This window comes from Rissa tridactyla, chromosome 2 (genome assembly GCF_028500815.1).
Source record: "Rissa tridactyla isolate bRisTri1 chromosome 2, bRisTri1.patW.cur.20221130, whole genome shotgun sequence".
Classification (NCBI taxonomy): Eukaryota; Metazoa; Chordata; class Aves; order Charadriiformes; family Laridae; genus Rissa; species Rissa tridactyla.
Genome location: NC_071467.1, coordinates 112828490 through 112850981, shown reverse-complemented (window position 1 = coordinate 112850981; position 22492 = coordinate 112828490). Strand labels below are relative to the sequence as shown.

Here is a 22492-nt window from a genome sequence, read left to right as displayed (position 1 = left end):
ATTGTATTCATGCTCCTCACAATTTATACCAGAGGAATCACTTGTAGAATATTCAAATTACTTTGTCACTGTGCTGTGATTTGCAAATGCAATTAAAAATAACACATAAAAGTTTCCCACATCCCCAAAGATGACCTCCAGAACACTACAAAAATAAAGCTCATGGACAGAAAAAGTAGAGAGGTGATGAAAGTCTTTTTGAAGTTGTCAAGATCTAAAGATTTCCTGACATAGAATCATAGAATGTTGGGTTGGAAGGGACCTTTAAAGGGCCCTTCCACTGTAAGGGCAGAATTGCAGACACTCGCTTTTTCTCATCTGGGCGGTGTAAGGTTAACAGTTTTCTGTTGCCTCTTTTGTTTTGTCCATAGCGAAAAACAATGACCCCTAATGAAAAATGCACGCAAGCACACAACATCAGGGGTATTTTCTATCACTGAACTCAACATGAGCTTTTCATACGAAACTTCAGAGAAGGATTGATTGGTGGCATTGCTCAAGAGGAGAGGTAAAAGAGGCTTGAAACAATGTTTTCGGAGCTGCCCTATCCTTAAGGTTCTTGTGCCCGCTCTTTCCCATCCCCATGTACTTTGGGGGTGGAGAAAAAACAGAGGATAAATATGACCTAATCAGAAAAAAAAAAAAAAAAAGACATGCTATGTTCTGTTTTGTGCTTTGATCGAAGGGACAAAAATACATAGTGCATACACTTAATATTGCAAAATACACCAGTAGTTCACAAATCTTTGGAATAGTTTCAGAGATCACGTATAGTTTTTTATTCATAAACATCCTACAGGAGAAAGACTACTACTACAGACTGCTGAACGCAGATCTCTAGATCTCTGGCCTCCAGCAGAACAGAGCTTGGCTAGCAGATTTAGAGTTGGCCTGCATTTTGGCGTTCACTGTGTTAACTGCATATTAAACACAGACCAAAAACTGCAAAATACACACTGCCTGCAAAGTCAGTTAGTAAAAAATTATTAGGTAGAGAACATATGGGGTCTATCCTGTGCTTCAGAGTATCTGTTTTGTCAAGAAAAAAAATAAAATAAAGAAACAGAATTGAGAGCAAAATATGCTGCAAACGCATGAATACACTAAAATCTAAATATATACATAGTCAAAAATCTATCAAGGGCTATTAAACATGAAGTTATACTTTCTGGCAAAGGGGAATGGTAGAAGGGGAAGTACAAGCCTTCTACGGCCTTCAGCACGTGTTCACTCAGGCAGTAAGACCCTCTCAAAGAAACACATATATTGTGAGCCATAAGGTCTTGGTTCAGACAAACCCTTCAATTTGTGCTTTGCTTTAAACTAATCAGATGTGAGCACAAGTTAATTGTTCATTCTTTTAATTTTTGGGGTTTTTTTTGTGTATTATTCCTAAGTGTAGATGAAGCAAAGCACAACTTACTACGGCTGTGCTCAAGACCCATATAAGAAACCAGAGGAATATGAATCTTTGGGTTATCAGTTGCTGCTTCAGAATGGTCTGGAGCCCTTCCTAGCATCTTCCAAAGAAGAATTCTCTGTAATAGGCTACAGACCTATCAATAGCAACTGCAATCAGACATACGGACCATGACAATTCCAGGTAACGCTCCCTCCTTAGATGGCTGAAGTTGTGTCCAATCCACTGCCATATTGCAAAGCACCATCATCCGAGTATCAAGTACCACTGTAACTGCATTAAATAGTGTAAATGCCTCAGCCACAAAGAAGCAAATGAAGAGATGGCCACAGAGTTAAGGCAAAAATAATGCAAGTAGCGGTAGCCATTCATTACGGGTAAAAATTTTTGCAAAGCCTTTACTCAGATTTGACGTTGTTCCTGCTCAGGCAGCGCTCCCACTCGTGAGGGAGCTTGCTGGTGTCCAGGGCGCAGGGGGAGCAGGGACACACCACGAAGGGGCCAAACTGTGGGGATGAAATGAGGTGCTGGGCCCACAGGCTGGCATGGGGGGAGGCTGGGCAGGAGCAGTAACAGCCCCTCAGGGCCCTGACAGCTGGAATGACACTGAAACAGCCATTAATAAAATCTAGTTTTGACGCCTTCTTTTTGCATTTCCCTTTTTTGTGCCCAGTGCTTTTGGAATCACGGATGGCTCTTGCCTTAAATAACTGAACATTTTTGTCTACCTCTCAGGGTAGCATAATCCTCAGAAAACAGGTAAAATCCGTTGTATGTATAATGATGCTGGATATATTTGCATGTCTGATGCTCAAATACATTTTCCACACAGTTCCACATATGGAGGGGGTTCCACATGTACGTGGGACTCTCCCAGGACACGGAAGCGGCTGCAGCAAGAACATTACATTTAACGTAGGCAGAGCCACCAGCGGTCGGCAGGTTTTCACCTGGTGTAAGACAACCAATGTAAAGCCAGAGAAGCCAGCAGGCTGACATGAGCTTATAGCACCTGAGAATATATCCCTGTATTTCCGCTTCAGGTTACACCATGCTACCTTCAAATTAATAATTTTGATCTATATCATATACAGGAGAAGTTTCCATAGCATAAACCTGGCATCAAAACCAGTAAGGGCAAGATGTGAAGAAACACATCTTAACCTTCCCAGGTCCAGTGTTCCCAGGCAGGAAGGTACGTGCTCCTGCATTGACTACATCGATACAGCTTACACTTATCAATCAAGCATACAGCACGCGTGGAAAAAAGTCTAGCCTGAAACTACTCCCACACTGTAAAGGCATCCAGGAGCTGTCAAATAAAATGTAAAAAATCTCCAGCTCACTACGTAAAGTATGTCTGGGTGGAAAATAGAGGGTGTCTGGGGAGAGCCGTTCCTCCCTGCTATGGGAAACAATAACATTTCCACCTGCTATCTCATATGCGCAAGGATGTTATTTCTTGTTATTGGACTCTCCAGAAACATTGAGAGCAAGTTAACAGCAGAACACAGACACCAGAAAGTCAATAGGTGCTGCAATTCAATAATTATGATATCTTGGCTGCTGCTGTACACAAAAACATTTTACAGTGACAGAATAACACTCAGTGCATCACATAGATAGGCTGAAGCTACATATGCTGAAGTAATTCCTAAGTTTTCCTAGACGGTGTGCAAATCAGGGTTCCTGTATTTACTAACCCACTCCATATAGTCACTCCACTTAGCAGTTTGGCCCACAGGCTGACTAATAAGGGGTATGAATCCTGATCACCTCCACAGAGGCATTGCCATTGCTTTGCTGCTCAACAGAATTGCTCAAAAGGCCATATAATAAAGAAGGAGCAATTCAGGCCCTGATTAAGCAAAAGCTGCTGTGGAGATGAATCAACAAGGTTTTTTTAAAGAAAAAAAAAAGCAGAACAAAACCACACAACCAAAAAAAAATCCAAACCCACAAACACTCTCAGCTAAACCGACTCCATTTCCGTTGATTCCAGAGAACTCGCATAGCATGAGCCAAAAGCTGGCAAAGGGGGAGAGCAGTCCTTGAATTTCACTTACACATTTTAGGGACCTGTTTCAGGAAGTCAGCCCTAAAACCATGAACGACAACAGTTATTGAGGCACCCAGTAGTTCTTTCCCTGCTCCCAGTTCCTCCCTCCATAACTCTCAGTTCTTCCAACCAAAGAAAACTGCTGCTGATCTCCACTGCTGAGGATCTGCACCCTGAGAGCCATGTGCCCCCTCGCAGGGACAAAGGCCAGGACTGCAGCATAGACGCGGGTCAAGGGCAACAATTCTTCTTCACCGTTTGCAGTTCATGACGCTACACTGGGAGCGCTGCCACAACCTCTTCTGGGCTACCCAGTGAAAGAAAGGTGTGGGAAAACTAGAAAGAGGCCAGTGAAGGACCACTGAGATGCTCAGCGGCTGGAGCACCGGGCATAAGAAGGGAGCTGGGCTTTTTCAGCCAGGAAAAGACAGAGCTAAGGGAAGGAAAACTATTTGCTGTCTCCAAATACCTAACTAGCCATTACAGAGAAGACCAAGCCAAGCCTTACTCAGAGGTGCTCAGGGAAAGGGACAGAGCAACTGTCACAAGCTGCGACAAGGGAAATTCTGAGGGATAAAAAAATCACCATGAGCTGGTGCAGCGCAGCAACAGGCTGCCCAGAGAGGTCGGGCATTCTTCAACCTTGGAGATATTCAAGACACAACTGGACACAGTTCTGAGCAACCTGACCTGGTGTTGAAGTTGTCCCTGCTCTGAGCTGGAGGCAGACGAGTTGACATCCACAGCTGTCTTCCAATTTATATTATTCTACAACTTTGAATTTAAACTTAAGTGAAGGATCAGTGGCTGGCCTGACTGAGAGAGGGAGGAGGAGGCAGGGATGGGAACGGGGACTGTACAGCTTGTATATGTGATTGAGAAATGCACCGACAAACGCTCAAATGGAAAGGAAGAGAAAACATTTGCTCCCACTTTTAATAAATTTGTGTTAGGTCTTATTCTTTTATAAGATTAAAAACCCCAACCCTATCCTTGTTCCAAAATGTGAAGAGATCAGCCTTGTACACTGTCCTTTCCTGTCTCTTGTGACAATGCTGGGTTGGTGCAGTTTTTTTTTTGGGGGGGGGGGGGGCGGGAGGTTGTTGTTTGTATTTAATTAAACAAATCAACATAAACAGTTTGCATTTATTCTGCAAAAAAATCAAAGGAGAGGAAGAAGGACTGTCTTTTAGACCGGTAATTGTTTGAGTCTAGCCTACACATTGCACACCTTCAGCCAGGCTTCAAGCGAAGTGACACAGATAAATTAAGGTGTTGATGTGCACAAAAGGAAAAGGGAGCAATCAAACTGCATGCACATTCCAAGTATCATCAACTGATTGGTACAAACTGGCAAGGAAAAATTAGCAAGATTAAAAACAGTGACAGACGGCCCCAGACTGATCTATGAAGCCCTCTGTATTTGTGCGTAGGCGTTTGTTGCAAGGGGAGCAAGCGAGCCTGCGAGCACCCTTGCAAAGCATCAGCACAAAGTTAGGGTCAGGATATATCCCCCCAGTTGGATCTAGCAGCTGCGCGGGTTTACTCAAATTTGCTGAAACAGTTATAATTAGCCGCAGAACTCACAGTATCAGCAAATTGGAAGTATTGATTTATGCAGGCCATGGGTTGGTCAACCAGGGAAGGTCAGGCAGGAACGTTATGATCCCAGGACAGATTTGCTGCTGCATAGCCAGGCAAACTCCCTCAGAGCAAAGAGAAACCCCAGCTTACAGCTGCTCAAGATTTCACGACTTGGCTTCCGATATCAAAGGGATCCTCGGAGTAAAAATTCCTCTTACCTCAGAATATACGTATACACACCACTACACCTATCAGCACAAGTGTGATTTGCAGAAAGCTGTGCAACCAGCTACGACTTAAATCCAGTCCCATGCAGAGCCAGTACAAACAGTACACGCAGCATTAAACATTGTGCTAGCACAGCAAACTGGATTATATTTAACCCGCAGAACCTCATCCTGCTGCGAATAAAATCGGCGTGAGCAGAATCAAATCTTTAAAGGATAGCTACTACAGGGATTTGATATCAAGTTCATCACAATTTGTAATAGGCATAAAGCCTAAATAGTATGATGGATGTAATCTGTGTTTCTCAATGTGTGGCTCTGATCTGAATTCTTTTATTCTGACTAAACTCCCACACAATTCAATTCAAGATCAGGTTTTGTATTAAAACAGCTCAAAACATTAAAAAAAAGACAAAGGGAATAACTGGAGCCTAGGTGGAAAGCTGGTTGACACTGTGGTTTTGCACATTTATTCCTGCTATATATACATGGGAGTAATCTCTATAGTCCACTATTTTTCCATAACATTACTGATAAAGCAAAATACTTCTTGGTATGAGTATGAATCACATAAATGCTCATGTTGATGAAGGACCATTGCCCTGATTTATGCCACACAAATCAACCACTGCCTTTTTTGATGTGAGGGGTGAGGAAGGAAGAGCTCCATCACTCCCACGCTCATCAGAGACCAAAGGATCAGTTGGATCCCAGACAGGAGTACAGGAATTTTCTCATATCTTGGGTAAAATTAGCTACTGCAGATTTTGTGGACCAAGCAACAATACACACCCACACATCCAGGATTAGAAAACAACCCGTCGTTTTGAAATTATTATGCTCTTTACTATAGCTCAGGTTTACATAATACAAAGATTAACAGGATTTGATATTCTACAACACATACACTCTTCTGGAAAATATAAGATATTAATTGTAAATCTTAACAATTTGTCATTTTTTCTAATACAGCTATAAAAACATTTTATGCCAGACACATCAGTGTTGATTTTTCTCCATATTTGAATCCCTAGTCCTCTCTTTTCATATTTTTTAGTATGTGGAAAGATATTAAGAAGTTACCAATTTTCCCTTTAATTTTAAACAGGCAGCCCCACTAACACTTAAATTCTCACCTGGAAGTGCTGGCCTTGGTTAACCATTGTGTCAATTTAGTCCTATATCAGCACTATCTTGTGGGTATCAGACCTAGCTTCTTCATTGTTTACTAAATTATAAATGGTTTAAGGCTGAGTTCTTTAATTCTCATAGCATCATATATTATATAAAGGTTATCCAGCCATCTGTTTGGGTTCAATTTATATTAACATGAGTGTACTTACTCTCCATATCCACATAAAGTTATGACAACATTCTGTTAAGACTGCATATGGGAAAGACAATTTTTTATCTTAGTTCCTAAGTGACAAGGAAAAGGCCATTCTAGAGAAAGTATGATGTTTTCCTAAAACTTTGGATAGGAATTGCATTTTGTTCTGGAATGAGATCTACAGAGAAAATCTACATCTATCCCATTCAGGACAGGCAGAATGTTACAGCACATGTGGTAAAGCAGGGGAACTTAGCTAGTGCCTTTTTATCTTGACAAGCTTTATCTACCAGCTTCCCATTGCAACCAACATCCCATGGCAGTCCAGCATTCAGTCAGATTTTTCAATGATTACTCTTACTCCCTTCAATGGATGCCCACTCTGACCATCTATCAGTGTCAAGTGTACGCCTTTCACATGTCTCTCCTTTGTAACTGTTCAGCAACTGGGTTGTTGTGCATTAAACTAGTCTGGCCCTAAAGTCTTTTCTTCAGCCCTAAAGTCTTCTCTTTGTGCTCAAAAGCATTAGATTAGGGATAAGAAAAAGACGTGCTCTGAGAACTCATTTTGCTAATACCGTAAGGACCAGACTAACTGTGTTTAGGACACAGACACAGTTTTTTCCTGGGTGAACACAAATGCAATCCCTCTCTCCTGCCATGCAGAGTGATACCCCCCTGCCTAGGCATGGGGCATTACACCTTCAGGTGAGACCTTGCCTCACGCCACACCAAATGAAAGCTTGGAGAACTCTTGTTTTGCTAGGGGAGGCACTGGATGGAAATGAGGATACAGACAACACACCGTGCTTTCACAGAGTAACCTAAAAATGTACTCTCTGCGTCTCCCCAGAGCCACCATTTCTAGAGAGGTGCAAGGTGGAAACTCTCGAAACAACACTTAAGCAGGTGCTAGCAGCACAGAAAGGTGCATTCAGGAATAAGGAAACGAGTTATCAACAACCCTAAATTAAATGGGGAAGGTCAGTGGCAATGGAGCTCTTTTGAAAGTCCCAGAGCTAAAAATCTTGGTTGAAACATATCCCTGTTTGACGCTTTTCAGTAGTACAGCAGGTCATTTTGGCCTGACAGGAAACCATCTGCTCGCACCTGGCATAGCTAAAGCGGGTTTAAACACAGACATAACCTGTTGGTTTATGTATCTTAGAGTGGAAATGAGTTAGTGACTCTTTTTAGAAAGCTTTTCCCCACCTTTCTGCTGTTTCCACTTTTTTTTTTATAAGACATAATAAAAAAAGACAGAAATCCATGACAATCCACCAGAGGTTTTTTTTTTGTCAACACTTAATGATAACACCTTCCCTGACGCAGAACCGAAAATATCGTGAGCTTCAGACAGGAGGAATAACGAGTGCTTTGTATTTGAGACTGACTTTTCACTGCCGCCTTTTTTTTTTTTAGATTCATTAAATGTGCAAATATTCTGAGATGTATTAATGTGTAATAAAATTTTCTTGATTGGCAACTACAAGTAAGGAGTCTTTCTGTATAACGCAGTGTAAAAAAAAATGTCCTTTGATCCAGATGGGGGGGGAAGTCTGGGCCAGTTTTATATCACCACTTCAATACAGCAAACACTTCTGATAACAGATACTACTGAGCAATCCAACACCACTATTAAAACAACGTACTTCGTGGTAAGTCTTTGGTAGGATGGGCTACTGGTGGGCATTATTGGTACAAGTGCTTTGAGTCAAACTGCAAACTGGATATTAGAAGGGGAAAAAAAGATTTATTGCTCACAAAAATAGATCCTTCAGAAAAGTGACTTAACAACCTCGATACTGCACAGTGCCTCCTTTAAAATATACTTTTTAACAGGGTCCAATTTTTTGAATTCTTTTCCACATAAACACTGCCTGTAGAAAACAGCCCTCGCTATAGAAACCAGAACTGAAGGGCATAAGCTGAGTTGCGACACTGAACAAAACACACCATACTCAAACCTGCATTCATCTGCAGTCTGCAAACACGTGTTCTTGATCCAAAATATTTGTCAGCCCATATTTGAACCATATTTGACAGAGCTTGTTCCTCCTTGTCCCGCCCTGTTGCTATGTCATGACTCTTGGAGATACGACTCGTTAAGGATTAAGATGCCATTCAAATGGCACGTGTGTTTGTCAGCAAACGGTTGCCTAAATTTCTTCCCGATTTGCTTCTCAGCTTGACTGTCAAATCAACCTAGATTCTCAGCCAAATTCTGAATTGCCATTTATTTTTACTCTAATACGAAACTTCGCACCAAAGATGCTGGCACTATGCTTGCAACAAATACGTTCTTGGATTGGTGCTACAGGAAAACACAATGCCAGGGTGGTATTAAGAATAAAACCCTCTTCAGCTCTGCAAAACGCCAGTGAGGTTTGCCTTCTCTGTAACATGCTCTTCAGACCCTGGAAGTACAGATTTCGTAGGAGGGTGGGTTTTTTAGTAGAAGAACAGAGAGCAGAAGTAAGTTCAAAAGCCCTGGGGTACACATAGCACCTTGACTTCACTGAATCTGGAGCGACAGCACTGCTGGGCTAAACCCTAAGGTGACCGGTTGGTTGAAGCTCCTGTGGGCTCAGCTGGAGCTCCCGATAAAAACAAAGCTTATCAATGTAGCCCATTGCAGACTCCTTCAGCTTCCACATTTGTACTTAATGCACTGCTGTCTTAATTACTAGGCAGCTTTGCCCTCCCTTTCACCTTTCCTTGTCTTTCAGCGTTTCCCCAGATACTCAGCACTGCCTATGTGGGGTGCTGCCTCGTTATTCCCAGCTTCCCACCACACAGGGAGGACCTTGGTCAGCCCTGCAGACCCTGAGGGAATAGCCCTGTTCCAGCAGTACCATCTGTCCCTCTGCTCATGCACGGCAGGAGGCAAATAAAACAAAATGAACATTCAGTACTCTCTGAAAGCCTGCAACGTCTGGAGGCTCGGTACTGATTTTTAAACGTGCAATCATCTCTGAAGTCTGCAGCTGTGCTCACCTATCAAGTAACCAGATGACCCAACAAAAGTCAAATCCTTTTCTAAATGGCTTTCTTGGTTAAGTGTGCAACAACTTGTTTGGTTAGACATACAAGAAGAGAGGAAGGGAAAGAGAAAGCAAAGCAGCCAGGAAAGGATGTCGGGAGAAGAGAGGGACAAAGAAGGAAGAGTGGAGATGAGCAAACGTGAAGGAAGATATGACTGTCCTGATCCTAACTCTGCTCACACATTTTTGCTGAGAATTAAGTAGGACATCATTTAGAGATGTGCTATCAAGAAAGTTATACTTTGTTAGTTTGCAAGAGTGTCACATCATAAGGAATATATTAATTTCTTTACTAATTAATCCAGAAACTACAAGAGAATATAGAGGGAGGGCTGTACTATTTTTTAAAATCAAAGACACTTCCCCGCACTGTTATCCACGTTCCTTGGGATCTAAATGCCATATTTCAAATACATATCTCATGTTCAAACATCCAGCTTGTTTTTGGATCGCAGCCAGCCATCTTCTCACCTGGACATGAACCTCATTCTGCTGTGGTTGTTTTCCACTTGCCGCTTCGCAGGTAATGAATCTGCTCCTTTACCGCTTCCTGACCAGGGTCCTGCAGTGACGGTGCTGTGGCTGCAGCAGCCAGCCATCCCCTGGGGTCCCTTTGGTTACTTCCGTGCACTTTTCTCCCTCTGCGTTTCCTCCCTTAGCCAGGTCAGCTGTGGGGACATCTGCCCTAAGCCTGCACCACACCAGCCTGCCTCTGGACTCAGCTGTGCTCCTGCCTCTCTTCAGGCCCTTGAATTTTTCTTCTTCTTTGTTCTGCCTTTCATCCTAGCACTTAGGTTTCCCCTGTGGTAACAGTGTGGTTAGTACGCATCTGAAAAACACGAGGCAATCAATTAAATTCTTTCCTCTCTGATTAGCCTCATTAACCATTCCTTATGGTTTTGACAGGCTTAAAAGTTTTCCTATACTTAAAGTTACTGACAATTTTATTTTGAAAATAATTATTTCATGCTTATGGCAGATCCATTTCAGCAGTGTGCCTTATGTATTTAAAAAGTTCATCCAAACTGCATAGAGTGGCTACACCAGTGTGAAAAGATAACACCCACATAAACCAACAAGGATTTAGGTGATAATGGCCAGTCGAACATCTGGAAACCTAGTTTAAGTATAAGGAACCATATCCACACACACATCTGCACAGGTTTAGTAACAGTAGCACATTTTTATTTATTCCTCTACATCCCCTGCATGCAAATAAGTCTTGAAAGAACCTCCTGAATCTAAACCTAATATATGCATTTTAAGTGAAAAAATCAATGTCATTTCTCAGATCTCAAAGACTATTCTCCATACAAAATGGATCGCCTTTATTCAGTTAAACTTCTCCATATGCAGTGCTTTATCTACTTCTACTTCGTGCTTAATGTGTATTAACCCTCGTGCATGTGGGTCACTTATCTGGGCTTTGCGGAGACATAAGGGGTGAATCATCCATAGAAGTAACTGTGCTCCCATGGCACTGCAGACCATCACCTACCTCAACTACACACCACTAACGCCTTATACTTCTGAAAGGACACAAGCAAATGCTTACCGCTGATCACAGTCTAGAAAGGAAACTCAGATTCTCTGTGTTCTTCAGGAAAATTTTTATTTTCTCAAACCCCTAATTCATTAAAAATAAGACATCAGTGTATACTTACAGCATTTTTCAAATTGAAACCTGGGAAAAGTAGGATTGACGGTTTCTTGAAAGCATGTGCAGGCACGTGTGCATGCAATATAAAGATGGCATTTTGTGAAATGTTTCTGGAAATAATAATAGGGGTTTGTTTGTTAATCTAGACTCGAAATTGTTTTTCAAATAGCTTGTTTTAGTGACAGCCCAAGACTTTGGCAGGTCTTCCTCTGCTCTTTTGTATCATAGATAAAGAGGATTGATTGCAGTTCACGGACTATAGCACTGGGCTCTGTATCACTACAAAGCACAAATTTAACCATCTTGTGGATGCAAAAAAGTGGGGTGAAAGTAACTCCAAACTGAAACTTCAATGGAGCATCAAAGGAATTAATCTGCTACAGAGACAGGGAGAACAAAGCAGTGGATCTTATCTGGGAGTAAGCAGGAGCTTTTTGTCAGAAAACAGCTGGTAAGAAAAAGAAGGCACAACAAAAAGAACTGAGAACTAGTAACAGGGCACTGGGAGTCGGAGACCAGAGATTTGACGTGTGGTCCAGCCCCTGACTTCTCTGGGCCCCCACCCATAGAAAGGCCACTGAACTCCTCTCCCATTGCCCCACCAACCTTCTTAGAAAATATCTAAACAGAATTTTACCAACTAAGTGCTTGTTCACACCAGTCCACAATTCTGCAGAGTGCTCCTGTCCTACAGATAATGAAGAATAATTATTAAGAAAAAGAAAGGAAGGCAGAGCAGCCAGGAAGAGGATCAGGCTATTTCCAGCATTAGCTTTCTCATAGCACAAAGCGACACTTCAGAAAGGTGTTATATGCGTCTTCACCACAGGCGTATGTTTTACCTTACCCTCTTAAACAGATTAATAAACTCCAATTACCAGAGACTCAACATAACAATACGACACAGCTGCTTTTCCAAGTTTGTCATTGGTTTATGATTCCGGCAACTACTGACTAACTAGCTACTCATTAGGTCAGGAACAAACTATCTTGTATCTGAGACCAGGAAAGGCTCAGTGATACAGAGCACTGATGCTGCAGAACATTTAGGGAAGAGCGACCCAGCCCTGGAAACACTTTGGGTTGGAGGCTCCAAGCAGCTGAGTTTGCAGCAGAGCCCAATGAACTAAACCGCACAACAGTTCCCTAGGGAAAATGCTCCCTGTGTTGAAGCAGTAGAGACATCTGCTACCCTTTCTCCCCCTACTCCACAGTCCCCGAGGCGAGCAGGAGGACAGGCAGCGACTGCTACCTGATCAGATGTTTTGGTAGGTGTGAACCCCACTGTGCATATTTTAGGCAGGTGAAAAAAATCCCCCTGCCATCTCCAGGTGAGTTCCGGGAGCTACTTCATGTAGGCAGGCAACTGTGAAGGAGTGTTAAAAGGTATCTTTCACCCTTTATTTTCTTTTTCTCCCACACTCAGCAGCCTGCTATCACACACTTGCTCTTATTACCTGGTGGCCAAGTAAGAAGGGCTGTGCACAGCCTGGCCAGCTGTGCTGAGTTGCTGCAGGCAGGGTGTGCACAGGCATGCTGCTCTTCCCTCCATGCCCACTCCCATCTCATACTTACCCCTGCTTTTCTCTGCTAGTTATCCACACTGAAATATCTTGCTATGACAGATGCTGAGCAGTCTCCTTCACAGATTCTCCTTGCCAGTGCCGGAAACCTGGGCTATCGAGATGAAAGGAAAAGTGTATTGCCCTTTCATTCACTGAGCTCTCATCCTCACCATCTACAGCAGCTGGTTGGACCAGAGGCCAGTAGCACATCTTAGTCTAGGAGGCAGGCATTGGAGATCAGTCTGGATCAGGAATTCCTGTCTTTTCTAGATACACAGGTTATCACCATCCCTACGTCTCTCCACTACACACCTGTAAAGTCACACTCTTAATTGTGCCACAACAGGAAGGTGGCACTGTGCTGCAGAGCAGCTGTGGACCGCTGATGACATGACAGCTAGCAGACCTTGGGTCAGAAACATTGGGTCTTCAATAATATGACAATGGAAGAGAGAAAGGATCTGCTGGAGGAACAAGATGCAGTGAAGAAGACAGTCCAGAATCAAGCCCAACAAATTAGTGGCAGATTTTCAAAAACGTTATTTTATTTTATGCCTGGATGCGTTCCTGTGCAACCTGCTCTAGGTGACCCTGCTCTGGCAGGGGCATTGGACTAGATGATCTCCAGAGGTCCCTTCCAACCCTATGATTCTATTTTAAAGAGAGGGACTAAGTGAAGCGTAGAGAGAACAGTAGAGGAATGGATGCATGCCCAAGAACTAAAAAGGAAACTGGAAATAATAAAAGTGAAAATATTAAATTGTCAAGCAAGAACAGAGGAGGAGGTTGCCTTGATATTAATAAAGCTTTGGTTGGCAAACATGGAGATATGGATCCCCATAAAACTGAAGAAATAGCACTTTCTTGACTTGATGGAAGCTAAGTGACAATGAGGAAAAGTGTATTACATAGTAACTCACATGGTTAACACCGCATATGGGGAGAAAACTGCAACATGAGAAGCAGGTTACCTTCCCTCACATAGCAGCAAAAACATCACATGAGAACCTAACAGGAAGGAGCCCTGGGGTTTTCTCTCACCTTTCTTCTGTGCTTGGCACCCAGACAACCAGAATATACCTCTACCTTTTAACCTGCACATTAGAAAGCAAAACAATTGAAAAAAAAATCAATACTTTAATAACAGCTACTATGTTGCCTCCTTGGGAGTGTCATGTGATAACTCCAGTTAAATCATAGGGAATGCCGACAAGAGAGGAAAACCACTTGTAAATTTTGAAGCAAGAAGAAGGAACACACTTCTCTACATCAAGGAAAGCTAGAACAGGGAACAAAGGGCTTGAACCGCAAAAACCAGCATTTAAATTGAGTAAGAAAAGAACTTTCTGCCAGGACATGCCTAAGCAGTGGCACACATCATTTTAGGGAAGCTGCAAAATCTCCCCCATTACATACTTGCAAAAGCAAGTACTGCCTTGAGATAATTTGACCATCTGCAAAAATTTGTAAAAAGCAATTGTGAAGCGTGGTCTTCTGTGTTCATACAGTTTAGATGAGTTTCCACAGGACGGCAAAACCCCACACCTCTGACACAAGCAAGGCTCAAAGATGAAGCTCTCAGTGGAAAGCAGGATGTGTTCCTCAACTGAGTGGCTGACAAATCTTTTGGAGGTGAGCAATACCTGTTTGTTTACCTATGGATTTTTTTTTTTTCCTCCTTCTACTCATTTTTAGAAATGCCCGAGCTGTTTCCCTTGGAAAAAGATACTGGAACACAAGAGCCTGAGACCATCGGTGCTCCCTCAGAACGGAGGTCCACATGGTCCAATACTCTTGTCTCCCAAGTGGTCACCCATCAAAGCCCCCAGGAGGGCGTATGAGCAGCGCAAGCCTCCTCCTGCCAGGGTGCTGGGGGTGCTCAGAGGCCTCCCCTGGGACCCCCACCCCCAGCGTCTGCTGCCAAGGGCCCAGGGGCCGTGTCTCAGCTCTGCCCGGGGCCGTCAGTCCCTGCCTGGGGGATGCTGTAGGTGTGCCCGTCTCTGCCCCTGTCTCCTGGGTGGGCCTGGGACCTGCCCTGCAGAGAGCTGCTCTCCTGGATGGAGCCCTCAGGCCTAGGTCAGGGCTCCTCATGCACAACTCGAGGCGTAACATAGAATAACTATTCTCTTGTGTTTCCTATGCCCACAGTGACTCAAATAACGACGAGACTGATATTTGTCTGAAATGCCAGGGGTTTTTCAGCTCCAAAAACACTTTCAAGGACACACAACACAAAGGTTACAAGTGGAAAAAGGATTTTATTTGTAGTTTTCTGAATCTGTTTCAGAGCTGATGCTCATAAGCTTTAACCTAATGCACATGTGTAGCCAGGAGCAGGCTGAGGTACTCTTGAGTTGAGCTTGAAAAAAAAAACAACCATCCCTTGCAGCCTGGCAAAGGGAAGCCACAGAGCTACAGAAAGGTAGCAGCAGGAATACAGGGCAAGCAGCCTCTCTTTCCTGAAGAGCAAAAACATGAAGAATGAGGATCAGGACCGACCACACGCAGAAGTAGTACACGTAGCAATGACAAACATACTTCTTGCCTTCCAAGACTCATTCCACTGTGCTTATTGTCCAGTGATGCCCGAAAAGCGCTCCCGTGCCTGCCCTGCGCTCGTATTGCCCGCGGGGAGAGCTGAGAAGTGGCAGCTCCGGATGGTGCATCAGGCCTGGAGCCCTTCCAAGCAGAGGCTGTTTTGCCCAAGCAAGAACCCCATGGAGCCAAGGGAAGAGCGGAGCTCGCTCCCGCTCCAAGCTTGCCGTGGGCAAGAGAGCCCGAGAGAGCCAGGGCACGAGTGGTGCCTTGGAGGTGCAAGAGCAGCAGGCAAGAACCGAGCCGAAAGGGCCGCGAGGAGCCCTGACAAGGGGCTGTGCTCAATGCCACAGAGGACAAGAAGCAGCTCCCGGGGGCACCCTGGGGGCCCCCTGGGAGTGTAGAAAGCTTCCTCCCCCCGGATGCGGGGCACGAGGGCCACCTTTGTGGAGCAGGAGCAGCAGGCTCCTAGCCAAAAGGGCCCGAAGGAGCCCTGGCAAGGGGCGCTGCTCAGTGCTGCAGAGGAAGGCAAAAAAACCCCCGGGGACATTTGGTAGCCCACCCTGGGGGAAAAAAAAAGCCTTCCTCCCCCCAGCTGCAGGGCACAAGAGGCCATCTTCGTGGTGCATGAGCAGCAGGCAGTGACCTGGCCACTATGGAGCAGAGGCGCCTGACAAGTGGCCATGCTCAATGCTGCAGAGGAAGGCAAAAAACCCCCGGGGAGCAGTGCCAATGTGCCCCGGGGGAAAATTCCTTCCTGACCCCAGCGCTGGCGATCGGCTATTCCCTGAGCATGTGAGCAAGACCTGCCTCCTCATCCCGCAGGCTGGTCATGCCTCCCAGGAGATGCCCAAGCCCTATTCTCCCTCCACCTGGAGCCATCTCAGGGGCTTCTGAGAGTGGCCAAATGTCCCCAGCTTGATTCACCTTGCGGGCAAGAATCCTTCCTGTGCCTGGCAGGATGCCAGTGGGTGCTCCAAAGCACTGGGACCTTTTGCAACTTCTCTGCATTCCATTTCTACAGCTGCTGCCCCTGGCTCTGCAGGGGATGAGGATAGAGAGCCCTGCAGCACTCCTTAAAAAGGCATTTCCTTGGTTTTGCCACCGCTGTCCAGCTGAAAAGGATTTCTGTCCCTCAGATGAACTTTGAAGGTGGCCTCATCCAGGCTTCAGTCTTCCTTCCTCAGCCCCCACCAAGCAATTCCACCAGCTCTTTCTAGAATTTTTTTTTTTTTTTTTTTTAAGAATGTGTTGGGTTGGAAGGGACCTTTAAAGGTCATCCAGTCCAACCTCCCTGCAGTAAGCAGGGACTTCTTCAATGAGACCAGGTTGCTCAGAGCCTCATCCAGCCTGGCCTTGAATGTCTCCAGGGATGAGGCCTCCACCACCTCTCTGGGCAACCTGTTCCCATGTGTCACCACCCTCATTGTAAAGAATTTCATCCTAATATCTAATCTAAACCTACCCTGCTCTAGTTTAAAACCATTGCGCCTTGTCCTGTCGCTACATGCCCTTGCAAACAGTCCTCTTCAAGGGCTTCCTCTCAGATGTCTTCAGGCTGCCCCCAGGCCAGCTATGGCAGTGGGACACAGGAGGATGCTCCCTTTTATCCTGCCTGGGGCACTGCGACTTCTGCGTTGCCAGGCAGTGGTACTGTGACATGGGGGTGACGGGGCCGCCCTGCACAGCCCCACCCACCACCCCTATGCCCAGTATCCTTTGGAGGAAGGCCTTTGGGCTGCTGTCTCCGAGGCCATCCCTATGCCCAGAGGACTGTCCCTGCCCTCAGTGGCCATGCACTGGGCACAGCTGCTGGGCATCCCTGACACCTCCTCTGGCACTCTGCTCCCAAGGACAAACCTCATGCTGTTACTCTTCTCTCAGGCCACAGCAGCAACCAACCCTGCAGTCCAGAGACCTATTAGCAGCTTAAATTCAAATTTCCAGAGGAACCTAGGGATACAAACTCAGCCTTTTCATCCAAGTAATCTTGTCCTCAGAGCTGACTCAGGCAACCTCATTTACCAATAGATCTCTTCCTGTTTCAGTATAAACAGACATTTAAATGCATCAGTGTTTCATTTACTGTTACGACTGGGATGCAGGCTCCTGAGTTGCTCCGATGCTTTTAAAACTTGAATCCAGATTCTTCAGATGACTGTTGGCAACTTCCAACAGAATGCAAGCTCAGCACGTCCATGCTTCCTGAGTTTTGGGAGAAAAGTCATTGACGAGATGCAGTGAAGAGCAACATAAATTAGTAGACACTCATTGATTAAAAAAGGGTATGCAACCACTGAAAAGTACCGTCTTTTGGATGATGTGAAAAATGGAGTGACCGATTATTATTTCTAGTTGTTTAAAGTCCTGTTTCATTTAGAGTACTAGCCTGGTCCAGCCCATTTTGGACAACTGCCTTCTTTCCCTCATTAGCACTTCAGGATTAAATGCATGATTTCTTACTTTCTTTAGCCTTACACTATTTTTTGTGTCATTTTCCATATCAAGCCATTGGCACATTTACCTCACGCATTTCCACAGTGTGAACTAAATATTTCTGGAATCTTCTAAGAAAAAAAAAAAAGATTATTGATGTTATCAAGTCTGCTCTATTACAGATGGATGATTGCTTTTGTTTAAACTCGGAAAATAGCATCAAAGGATGCATTCGTATAACCCTCGAATTTAACACTTCTAATGCAACACAGATAGATTTGCACAAGATGAGATGTTTTCACGTCAGTTATTTAGCTTTTGTCATATAAATAATGACTAGACGACACACACGTATATGGGCGCATGCACTACCTACACCATACAACTAAAATTTCTCCTAGACTGCAAGGAGCTGAAGATAATGATAGCATCATTAGAAAAATAGTTTCCAAAGGTGAACATTTATGTTTTACAACCACTTCATGTTTTTAATACATATGTTACATGAGTAACAAATAATAGAAAATGACGTATAAATGCTTTATAAATGCAATTGACTATAGGGACACATTAAGTAAACTGAAGGTCCCCAAATCCAATATAAACAACCAGATAAAACAACTCAGAATGTATTTTAAAATTTCTGAACAAGTGTGATATTATACACTTGTCATAATGCTATCCTACTCACACCATCAGAAATCAGACTTAACTCCTAGATACAATTTACTTGTTGTCATCAAGCAACCAAACAAAAAAACCCCTATCATTCTGTATCATTCCCATTTAGGGGCCTTTTTTTTTTAAAGTAAAGTTAATCAAAAATAACTAAGGATTTATGTTGTATAACCATCAAGGAACTTAAAGCTAACCAGAAGCATAGGCACAAGATAATAGATGCACACAGCTCACAACAATAACTACACAAGCATTGCCATGAAGAGGGAAGCAAGGATACAGAGCTATATGGTACCTACCCTACAAGTGCGACCTACCTTGTGTCAGGCCCCTGACAGCTTTGTTCCCTGTTAATAAGCTACGTTTAGGCCCATTGGCATAAGAAACAACCAGCACAGATGCCATAACAAGGCCAAAAAATCGCCAGATGCCCGACTGCAATACGTTCAGATCAAATCAGACAAGTTTTCCCCTTGTTAGCGTGGCCGATCGCTGCAGCAAAGGTAGAGCAGCCCAGCCGTCAGAGCCCACCAGCACCCCCAGTTTGCACCCAAGGCACCCGTCAGGCTCAAGGTGGCAACCCTAGGGCTGGTGCATGAGCAGCTTCTGCCATGACACAGGACCTCAGGTACTCAGATGAAGGCGTGCTCTGGTATGCCCGCACATTTCTGCCGACAAGACCTTCCACGCTTGGACAGACAGGCCTGGAAGCAGCACCTGTGATTTAAGGCTTACACCAATGCTTTACTGGGCAATCGCATGAAACGACACTGACAAAGACTCAAGGAAACAAACAGTATTTTTAGGCTTCTGCTTCAACGACCGACCCAGCTCAACCCACGCCATAAAGCCATCAGATCTCATCAAACAATTAAAGGGTACATAGCGTGTTTTACTCGCAAACAGTTGTGGTCCGAACCTGCAAGAACGGAAATGCATCATCACTTTGGTACTGAAAAGTCTAGTACTTTGTGACCTCGTGAGCTAGATAGGGGTACTTGAAAGCGAGAAATCCATCACTTGCCTGTGACAGCCTCAACTATTAGATTCTTAAATAATGGCATGATTACATATGAGACTTCTCCACATATTAATTGTTGCAATTTTTATTCCCTTAGAGCTCCACAGAGTTCAACGTGTGGCAAAAAGGAAGCGGGGATTTGTAGACAGAGAAGTGTAAGAAATAGTGGCCATAAAATAATCTCTTTTAATTCTTCAGAGCCCAATTAGACAGGGCTCTGGATACATGCTAGAGGGGTATAAAGGTTTTACTAGCCCTCGAAAGAGGTGACTTGCAATGCTTCCTGACAACTGTGCCTCCCAAATTCATGCTGAGAACAGCTTTGTAACAAACTATACTAATAGCTGATGCAGATGTTTATATATAGTCACAGACAAATGCATTTCTGCTTGGTTTAAGGCCTGTATCTATGGTCCTGCCCTGAGACACCCACCAGCTAAACAGGAACGACTTGCGTGGAACTTTTATACCTATCAGCTGTAATTAGTGAAGATGAACAAAATAAACAGTGGCCAACAAGGCCCTCATCTTTTATCAGAAACTCCTGCGAATTCCCCCCGACTTCGCCGGTTGTTCATTTCCAGGCTACAGTAACACAAGAACCGGCACCGAGCTTCCCGAGCAGCATACCCTGCCAGCTACACAACATTCGGACCAGCCTCAGGACACTTTAACCAGCTCCCCAAAAATGAAGCAGCTGCTAATCATGGTGTGGGCCACCTCTTCCACCAGTGCTCCTGGCGGGCTTCTGTCACACCAAAGGTTGGGGGGGCGAGGGGGGGGGGTCTTCTGTCACACCAAAGGTTGGGGGGGCGAGGGGGGGGGGGTGTCTTCTGTCACACCAAAGGTTGGGGGGGCGAGGGGGGGGTCTTCTGTCACACCAAAGGTTGGGGGGGCGAGGGGGGGGGGTCTTCTGTCACACCAAAGGTTGGGGGGGGCGAGGGGGGGGGGGGGTCTTCTGTGACACCAAAGGTTGGGGGGGGGCGAGGGGGGGGGGGGGTCTTCTGTGACACCAAAGGTTGGGGGGGGCGAGGGGGGGGGGGGGGTCTTCTGTCACACCAAAGGTTGGGGGGGCGAGGGGGGGGGTGTTCTGTCACACCAAAGGTTGGGGGGGCGAGGGGGGGGGGTCTTCTGTCACACCAAAGGTTGGGGGGGGCGAGGGGGGGGGGGTCTTCTGTCACACCAAAGGTTGGGGGGGGCGAGGGGGGGGGGGTCTTCTGTCACACCAAAGGTTGGGGGGTCTTCTGTCACACCAAAGGTTGGGGGGGCGAGCGGGGGGGGTGTCCTTCTGTCACACCAAAGGTTGGGGGGGGGCGAGGGGGGGGTCTTCTGTCACACCAAAGGCTGGGGGGGGGGTCGAGAGGGGGGTGTCTTCTGTCACACCAAAGGCTGGGGGGGGGGTCGAGAGGGGGGTGTCTTCTGTCACACCAAAGGCTGGGGGGGGGGTCGAGAGGGGGGTGTCTTCTGTCACACCAAAGGCTGGGGGGGGGTCGAGGGGGGGGAGGTCTTCTGTCACACCAAAGCTTGGGGGGGTGAGCGGGGGGAGAGGTCTTCTGTCACACCAAAGCTTGGGGGGGTGAGCGGGGGGAGAGGTCTTCTGTCACACCAAAGCTTGGGGGGGCGAGCGGGGGGGGGGAGGTCTTCTGTCACACCAAAGCTTGGGGGGGCGAGCGGGGGGGGGGTGGTCTTCTGTCACACCAAAGCTTGGGGGGGGTGTGTCTTCTGTCACACCAAAGCTTGGGGGGGGGGGGGGGGGGTGTCTTCTGTCACACCAAAGCTTGGGGGGGGGGGGGGGGGTGTCTTCTGTCACACCAAAGCTTGGGGGGGGGGGGGGGGGGGGTGGCTACTGTCACACTAAGGCAGGGGTTTACGGGGATGGGACGGGGGGACTACACCGCTTCTATCACACCAAAGGGGGAGATGTTCTGTCATATTAAGGCGGAAGGGGGGGTGCTTCTGTCACAGCGCTGCGGCCGGCTGCCTCAGCAAGGAGGCTCGCTTCACCCGGGGATGAGCCGGCGCGGATATTAAAGGAAATGCAATCCTCTTAGGAGGGCCGGCGGTGAACCGAGGCAAACACCCTTCTTCTCCCCGCGCCGGCCGGGGCTGCAGCCCGGCCACCCCGCCGCGCTGCGCAGCCATTCGGCCTACCCCCCGACAACGCTTCCCCCCCCACACCCGGCGGCGGGCAGCCCGCCGCCCCGTGAAGGGCGAGGAAACGGCGGCTGCCTGGGGCCTGCGGGCAGGTGGATGCCGGCACCGCCGCCTCTCCCGAGCGGAGCGAGTGGCCGGGGGCACAGCGGCACGGCCGGCCGGGGGGCGACTGAGGCGCCTAAATGGGACAGTTACATAATAACGCTCCCCCCCGCAGCCACCCCAGCCACCCCTCGGCGGCGGCTCCGCAACCCGGCCGGCCGCCGGAGGGCGAACGGGGCCGGTCTCCCCTCGCCGACCCCCGGCACCGCCGCCCCCTTCCTCCTCCTGCCCGCCGGGGCGAGGCCACCCCTCCCCAGCACATCCCATCCCACCCACCCCCCCCCATTTCCCGCCCCGCGTCGCACCTTCTCCTGGGCGCGGTTGAGGCGTTTCTGGACGTTTTTAGCGAAGATGCCCGTCTTCATGTCGGCCATGGCTGGCGGCGGGGATGGGGAGGGGAGGGGGGGGGAAAGCGGGCGAAGCAGAGCCCGGCGGCGACGAGGCAGGGATGGAGGGATGGATGAAGGGAGGGTGAGGAGCAGGAGGAGGGCCTTAAAGACACAGCGGGGAGAGGCGGGGCCGCCGCCGCCTCAGGTGAACGGCGGCCCGCCCCCCGCCCCCCCAGGGAGGCGGCTCTTGGGCCCCCCGCAGGGCGGGCAGCGTTGTCTGCTGGAGATGGGGGCAATTCCTCCAGGTAATAAAAAACACTGATAACGGGTGCGTGTGTCTGTGAAGAT

At 46.7% G+C, this 22492-nt stretch overlaps 1 protein-coding gene across 6 annotated transcripts in view; it reads right to left on the bottom strand.

The window, feature by feature from the left end:
- Positions 1-22215, bottom strand: part of AMPH (amphiphysin) — a 125252-nt gene extending 103037 nt beyond the window's left edge. For 5 of the 6 annotated variants that reach the window (XM_054193239.1, XM_054193240.1, XM_054193241.1 and 2 more), the window contains exon 1: positions 22121-22215. In XM_054193239.1, the coding sequence (XP_054049214.1) occupies positions 22121-22189 (69 nt within the window). In that variant the 5' untranslated portion in view covers positions 22190-22215. Of the gene's footprint in view, positions 1-5281; positions 5344-22120 lie in introns of those variants that run through there. The other variant, XM_054193244.1, reaches the window with a different exon arrangement.
- Between the last annotated feature and the right edge of the window lie 277 nt (positions 22216-22492).